This window comes from Pezoporus occidentalis, unplaced genomic scaffold (assembly GCF_034315485.1).
Source record: "Pezoporus occidentalis ecotype Australia unplaced genomic scaffold, CSIRO_AGI_Poc_V1 ctg113, whole genome shotgun sequence".
In the NCBI taxonomy this organism is placed as follows: Eukaryota; Metazoa; Chordata; class Aves; order Psittaciformes; family Psittacidae; genus Pezoporus; species Pezoporus occidentalis.
Window position 1 is genome coordinate 447,835 of NW_026912918.1, and position 7,999 is coordinate 455,833.

At 44.9% G+C, this 7,999-nt stretch overlaps 1 protein-coding gene across 1 annotated transcript; it reads left to right on the plus strand.

Moving 5' to 3' along the window:
• The first annotated feature begins 1,813 nt into the window (after nt 1–1,813).
• ZP2 (zona pellucida glycoprotein 2) lies at nt 1,814–7,796 on the plus strand. Its single transcript, XM_062634479.1, has 18 exons — nt 1,814–1,932; nt 2,005–2,072; nt 2,254–2,337; nt 2,426–2,520; nt 3,260–3,415; nt 3,719–3,763; nt 4,021–4,185; nt 4,639–4,735; nt 4,815–4,996; nt 5,411–5,540; nt 5,715–5,896; nt 5,990–6,081; nt 6,169–6,293; nt 6,566–6,755; nt 7,032–7,167; nt 7,254–7,350; nt 7,436–7,522; nt 7,609–7,796. Exons 1-18 carry the CDS (start codon nt 1,886–1,888, stop codon nt 7,752–7,754), a joined length of 2,124 nt encoding a protein of 707 aa, XP_062490463.1. The 5' UTR covers nt 1,814–1,885; the 3' UTR covers nt 7,755–7,796.
• Nucleotides 7,797–7,999: the final 203 nt, after the last annotated feature.

The following is a 7,999-nucleotide window of genomic DNA, read 5'->3' on the forward strand; positions in this document are numbered from 1 at the left end:
ACACAAGCCACAACCTGTTATGAGGCATTTGGGAGTTGGTAAAACACAAAGTTAACTCTAGCAGGTGAGGACAGGCTGTGCTTCTGCACAGGGACCATGCTGCTGCTTAGGCTTAGGCTTCCACAGGTGTCTCCTGTGCTAGCAGCATCACTCTGGTGTGATGCAAGGCTGAGATTCTACCAACCCAGAGTCAGCCACACTCTGAGAATGTGATCCAAAGCTCTCTGAGACTTACAGCTTTCCCATCAACTTAATGAAGCTGGGAATCAGGGGCAGAGAAATTGCGAGTAAATTTAACTTTACAATGGATTTGATTTCCTGAAAGTACCTAATTTGTGGAATTCATTAAAGGATGTATACTTGAAACACTTTTTTTCCTCTACTGTGTTAGTTAATCCCAAGCTAAATAATAATAGATACGTGATAAAATAAACTTTGTATGTCTTTGTTGCATTAATTTTCTGTATGACCATTGCCTTTGAAAACAATGACTCTTATTTTAAAAAGAGGAAAAAAAGGTACATGTTATATGTTTGTGAATTCAGGAGTCTCTGGGAAGTTAATTACTTGCCAAAGGTTAGCCACCTGCTAATCCTTTTGATGACAAAAGCAGAAGGGTGATTTCTTTTTGTGCTGTTTACTGTAGTGTGGTTATGGATCTAAGCTAATGTTGCTTATTGCTATGAGTGGCATTGTGCACACTTGGTATCCCCACTTGCATATTAGCTTTAACTCTGCATTTGCCATGTTCTCACACGGGTGAAAGTGAAAGGGATGCTCATAAAGAATATGAATCTTTTTAGTTACTTACACTAGTGATCTGCATTGCCTGTATGGATCATACTGCTTTGCCACACAGTGCACTGGTGGCAGTCATACACTTTGCAGCTACTTCCACTCATGCTGTTGTCCCACTTCCCAGTGCTCTGGTATCTACCAGCAGTGGACAGACAGCTCTTTCTGACAACTCTGGCTTTAAGAGAATTGGAGCTACTGTCACTTGGGCTGGAAACTCTAAAATCTGCTCTAGGCAGAGGTCTGTAACTGTAAAAAAATTATAAATGAATATATTTTACATGAACACATGCTACATTAATACAAAATCTGTCATTCCCTGAAGCCATATTTAACATCCCATTCCTAAATTACCATCCATACTATTCATTTTAGTCTCTTCCTATGATCTGTCTTTTTTGCTTTCTCACATCTCAAGAATTCAATTACTTTTAAAAATACGAGTTTCTGGGTTTTTTATAAATCTGTTTGAAATCAAAAGCATTGGGGAAGCTGAAAGGCAGCATAGATCTGAGGTGCTTTTCTTTTCAGGCCTCTTCCCCACAGCTCTGAACAATGACAGTCGAGCCAAAGCCTCCAGAGATCTTCCAGACTAAAGACCTGAAACTTGCCGCTTGTGTTTCCTTCCTAATTATATTTATATCAGCATTGCAGACTAGCTCATACAGGGGAACAAAATACTCTCATTTACATTCAAATCTACCAGTGGAATTGTTTCAAATTACCAGAAAAAGTGGCCCAGAAATGTTCTTTTTTTAAAAATAACTGCCAAGAAAAAAAAAAAAGCACATTTTTCTGTGCAACACCTAACAAGGAAATAAAGAGAATGAAGAGTACACTGTCAGAGCAAGAGGAAAAAAAAACAAAACCTTCAAAATAGAAGGAAACAACAACCCGTGCCAAAGACTTAATATAACATCAAAGCCTCCTGCAAGCCCATCTCTTCATAGTACAGAGACCACAGTAGAGGCAGGTGTGAGCTCTCAGTGCCTTGAGCAGCAGAAAGGCAGCACCTGTGCAGAGCCTGAACCAGGCCCTATATAATCCTCCCTGGGCAGCCAGAGAGCAAGCCTGTGGTTTCAGTGAGAAGATGGGGTTATTTGTGAAGCAGCAGTGCTTGAATGCTTCAAGGGAGTGGTGAGTTGGGTATGGTCAGGAGCTGGGTCATTTCTCTGCTGCTGTCTTATTTGGTCCTCTTTTTGCTTGCAGGTTGCTGCTTCTGTTTGGATTTTTGCTGCCTTTAGCTCTTTGTGCTGATGGTGATCAGGATCTCTTGGGTAAAGAGGCTTCTCCAAGCTGGTAGTACAGTGGATGTGGGCTTTAGGTTTGCTTGGAGCTGCCTCCCCTCTGCCTTAGTGTGGAAGGGGGCTCTCAAGTGTGGCTGGCTTGCTGGAGGGCTTGCAGCATGTGTGTTTCTAGGAGGGGACAGTGGAGCTGACAGTAGTTTTTCCTCTGCAGAGGGTGTGACCTGTCACAAGGATAGAATGGATGTTGAGTTTTCCAGAGAGCTAGGCAACTACTCCTGGCATGTGTATATTGTTGGTATGTATTGCTACTGCCCTGACCCCTTTCTGCTGTGGCCTGAAAACAGGTTCTTGCCTGTAGGGCTAAGCTTCCATGCTCTTCCTAGATGTGAGTGATGAGGAAATGGTGAACTGTGACTATGCTGTGGACCATGAGAGACTCCTGCTTAGTGTCCTGTTTGTCAACTGCACTAGCCTGGAGGTAAAGGGGTTCTTCATTCTGGGAAGCTGCTGTGATGGAATGTGAGGCTTTTATCCTGGCAAGGACTGGGTTTAATAGCTCTTAACTTTAACAGCAGAAATACTTATGCTTCTGATAATACTGTTCTACAAGAGCAGTTCATGCCAGAAAACAAATACTACCAGAATATTTATTCTTTCAGCTGTGGGTTAAGCACCTTTAGACCCTGCCACAGATGTTATGTTAGCTGTTAAAGTAGCTTCATTTCTTTATGGGAGTTCTTGTAGGCAGATGGATCAGGTTCAAGAGCTTCACAACACCTCTCTATATTCACACAGAGCAATTAACTTCACGTTCTGCTCATAGGTAGAGTAGTAAGAGGAAGGCAAACCCAAATGGGTCTCAGGAACAGAGGCTTTTCTGGAATCTGTTGCTTTTAGGCATTTGAAATGCTGCAAGACTCTGGGTTTTGGCATTTATTAACTTGCTTCTGAAACAGCTGATTCTGCTACTGCACCCTGCTGGTCCTTGGAGTGGTATTGTTGACTCCTGCAATTTTCTATCTTCTGCTCCTCAACCTAACCTTGTGACCCTATGCTTTTCCAGAGAACTTTTAAAATAAAAATTCTTCTTGTCCTTGCACTGGTATAAGCACCCTGAAACAACTCTGAGGTTTAAGTTTGCTCTCAATGGCTTTTAATTGTCTGTATGCTGTAGTGAGTGTTACTGCCTTTTTCTAATTAATGTCTCTTGTCTATAGTATGGTCAGCACCAGCTAAGATTGAGGCTGATGGTGAATGACACAATGGGAGAGGAGAATGTAACCTACAGCTCTCGCTGCAATAGTGCTCATGCCGATGAAATCATTATTCCTTTCTTTGCTGGTACAACAAACTGTACAAAAGACTTCATGGCAGTAAGTAGAGGAATTGGAGTGCTATAGGTCCAGGCTGTCTCCTGGAACTGGATGGCTGGGATCTGGGGAAAGCTCCAATTAGCTTCAGGGAGGTCTGTTGGCTGCATGTCCATCTTGGCATGGCCACTAGCTCTTTGAAGAGCATTAATGATGCACATGGTCTGGTTCCAGCCCTATTGTAGGGGAAACTGGGATGCTGGTGCCAGCTGTCTCCTTTGAAAACTATAGGAGAGATTTTTCTTAAAGCTGTAGGGTTGTGATCACTGACTGTTCCAGTGGTCTAACCCTTGTGCTGTGTTTCAGGTTATGTTCCCAAGACTCATTCCAGGCCTCAGTGATGAGCATATGGTATGTGCCTTCCGTCTTGCAGAGGGGAGATGCAGGAGTGCCTGGGGTTTGGACCTAAACTGAGCCTGGTATCTCCAAGCAGGAGCAGTTACCTCTCTGGGGTACTTCCATCTTGTTGGGAAGCCTAATTCTATGCTGTCAGCATAGCTAACTTGAATGTAAAACCTGCAAGGTCACAGCCTGCCATGTGAAGAGCTCTGTAATGCCTTGATGCTCCTGTGCCTTTCCTTCCTAAGCAAGGATCTCCTGCTCTACAGGTTCTCACAACTCCAGTGAACTGGACTCTATCAATTGATGATGGAACCACAATACATCAGCTGAGCCTTGGGCAAGCCATGCAGCAGGGCTATAGCTTTCTAACTGATGGCCACAACCTCATCTTTCAGGTGGCCTTTACTGCCACTGGAGTTGTCTCCTACAAGGTAGGTGAAAGAAGAACTGCCACGGAGGGGGCAGTGCTGCTTTAACAGAGGCTTGATACCTCCCTTCTATAGACCTGTGGAAAGCACTTGCAGAACTGATGCAGTGCTGTAGGCCCAGCATGCAGCAAGTGTGTGCAAAGCTGTTTGACTTTGTATAGCTGTCATTGAACAGCCCAGCCCTCTAAAGAGGGAAGCACAGCATACACTGCAGACATCAGCACAGCTGATGGGCATCCACATAGGTGAAATTCTAGCCATAGCTTGTCCTGTGAATATCTGGTAGTCCCATGAGCAGATCCCTTTTGGAAAGGGTGTTGAGATGGGAAGAAAGTGTTGTTGCAAGCATGAATAGCAGCAGTCCTGAACCAGATACAGTATATGGCCCTGAGGGTTTGGCCATATGATGGATCATGAGCTGAGCACTCTCTAATAGAGCTTTATCTTCTTTGCCAGCACAATAATAAGGTGCTCTATACTGTGGCACTCAAACTCGTGTATGGCCCTCCTGAACACAGACTGACTGCGGAGTCAAGAATGCTGTGTGCACCAGGTAATGCACGAAGCAAGTCAGAACCTGGAGTGCTTCTGCCTTAAGGAAGTCTTTGTATTTAACAAAGATGTTTTTGCAGGTCCAGCAACTTGTAATGCAACGCACATGACTGTTGCCATCCCAGCCTTCCCGGGGACCCTTACGGCTGTGAGTGTAGAGGATAAGACCATTCCCATGGACAAGCTTCAGGAAAATGGGATTGTTCTGGACACAAAGAGTGGGGTCAAGCTGCATATTAACAAGCGAGTCTTGAAGTCCAGGGTGAGTCCTGATCCTCAAGTTACAGGGATTGGTGTGATCACAATTCTGGTGCTTCCTGAGAGGTAGAGTACAGTAGCTTTAACCTTGACTAAGCACTTGTCAAGTCAGCCATGTGCCCTAGGCTGGCTGAGAGCAGTTGTGATTGAGTGTAAATTGACTGCCTACTTTATAATAGGTAGGCAGCATTCAAAGGTAACTTGAGTTTCATGAAGCCTCTTGGCAGAAACAGCTGGAGGTGAAAATATTCCTTATGGAGTGCTTGGTATTTGGCATGCCTGGAACAATACAAATTAACAAACTGGCCGAGTTTGAAGAGTATCATGGCCTCAGGGCAAGTGGAACCACTCTGATATGTGCATGTGTTGAAGTGAGCTCTTGTAGTTGTGCTCCAGAAGAGAAACTCTTGTCTTTCAGCTACATGGGGTGAGCTGTTCAGGACTTCAGTCCTACATGTCTGCTCTGAAACTGGCTTTTCAGTACCATGGGGAGGCTGTGACAATGGTGATGCATCCAGAGTGTCCCTGTGACCAGCACACACCAATAGGTAAGTGACTGACTTCTGCAATGACTTGGCTAAAGTGTTGCTCAGATGATTCTTCAGCATGGCTTGTTCTTAAGCTTGTCCTTCACAGGACAGTATCCCTAGCCAGAACAGAACTGCTCTTGGCAGATTGAGCTGTCACTGACTGGCATGGCAACTTGTGAACCTCTGTTACAGCTGCTGTATGCACTCAGGATGGGTACATGGATTTTGAAGTCCTTGCTGACAGTACTATGCCACTTCTAGATTTGGATACACTTAGGCTTAGAGATCCTGCATGCCGGCCAGCTTTCAAGTCATCTCTGAATGACAGGGTTTGGTTTCATGTCCCACTGAATGGATGTGGGACCAGGTATTGGGTAAGTGTGTAGCCAAGATTGATGGGGTGGGCTTCATGCACTGGGTATGTCCTCACTAACACTGTTATTCTGTACGCTACATATTATCTGCAGGTTGATGGGGAGAAGATCACTTATGAGAATGAGGTGAGAGCATTATGGGCAGACCATGTAGTGCACAGGATCTCAAGGGACAGTGAATTCAGGTGTGTCTGGAAACCTCTTTGGCTAATACATAGTCCTGGATGTTAGTATATAGAGCATAATACTTAGCTTGCCTTTTGCTGTTACAGGTTAACAGTCCGGTGCTCCTTCAGAAATAGTGATGCCTCCCTTGCTATAAAGGTAGACAAGCTTCCTTCTCTGGCTTCTTCAGTGAACCAAGGTCCCCTCTCCTTAGTTCTTCTAAGCTATCCAGGTAAAGCTGACTCTGGGCTCAGGTGACTGGAAAGAAACTGGAGCTTGTGAGGGGGAGGATGTAGGAGTGAACTGTTCTGGTGCATGGGCTTCTAATGACCTGATATGCTTTCTTCTCTCACACCTATGCTACTTGAGGCAAATGTCAAGTCTGCGACTCTAGGACAAACTGCAGCTGGTAGACTGGCTGCTGTGGAATTGCTCCAGACCAGAGTTTCTTCAAGAATTTCTCTTTGCACACTAGCTTACCTAACAAGGTTTTGGTTCTTGCAGAGGACTCCTACAGGCAGCCATACCGCGATGATCAGTACCCAATAGTGAGGTACCTAAGGCAGCCCATCTTCCTGGAAGTTCAGGTCCTGAACCGGAATGATCCCAACCTCCATCTGGTATTGGATGACTGTTGGGCAACAGCTTCACAAGATCCTAGCTCACTTCCCCAGTGGAGTATTGTTGTTGATGGGTGAGTGTCCTGCCAGAGAAATGGAAGCACTTCTGGTAGTGTCTGTGGGTGAGAGGATTCAGTCATTCTCCCATGCCCCTCCTTTAGGAACAGAGCTTCAGGTACAAGGGTTTCATTCAACATGGCCTTCCAGGTTCTGACCTGGTATGCTGGGACTTATAAGATGGTAGCAACTCTATCCTGAACTACCTTGAACTTTGGCCTGCTGCTTAAAAAAAAAATAGAATTAAACCTTCCTTACCCTGCTGGTCTGACTTGCTTCTTATCTTTTGGCAGGTGTGAATATGATCTAGACAGCTACAGGACTGTGTTTCATTCTGTGGGGCACAGTGTCAGCTATGCAAACTATCGCCAAAGGCTGGAAGTGAAAACTTTTGCCTTTGTCTCCAGTGACAAAACCCTTCCTGGCTTAGTAAGTTATACTATTCTCCTGCTTGGAGCAGTAAGTAGAAGCAGTTATTGTCCTAAAATGAATGGACCTCTCACTATCTGTCCTAGGTATATTTCCATTGCAGTGTTCTGATCTGTGACCGTTTTCAACCAGACTCCCCTTTGTGCATGAGAAGATGCCCTAGGCCATCTAGAAGCAAGCGAGGTAATGTCCTAGCAGATGTTAGGTTGCATTGATCCAAGATAACCCATGTACTATGGGCTTCACTTCTACCACATTGCTGTTGCAGGGAGTGGGATGCCAGGCGTGAACTCTGCAGTTGTGAGCTTACAGGGCCCTGTCCTCCTTGTGCCAGAACAATGGTCTGCAACCCAAGGTGCTGAGCCAGCATGGTGTTAATGTGTGTTGCTTATGGTGAGTGAAGATCTACTTCCACAAACTGCCTTTCTGCTTGCTTTGCAGGGAGCACTCCCCTGAGCAAGGAGGCATTGGCTGGCATTACAATGGCTGCTGCTGGTATTCTCTCTCTGGTGGCCACAGTGCTACTATTTTTGGCTTTTCTTAAATGCCTAAAGAGAAGAGCATCCATGGTAAATGTGGTATGTTAGTGTATTTTTTATAAATAAACTCAGTAGAAATGTAATTGCAAAGGTCTTCTGGATGAGTTGTGTAGCTATGGAGCTGTTGCTGTATAGGATTCAAGGAACTAGACTGAACAAAGATCTGTCTTGCTAAGCAGTGGCACTGCTCCCAATGTCTTTGGGCAGAGTGCTCTAGCTGTAAACCAGAACTGAAGTTCTTTAAAGCCCAGACTTTTTAGGTAAGATTCAAGTGACCATGGCAGCTTGCCCTA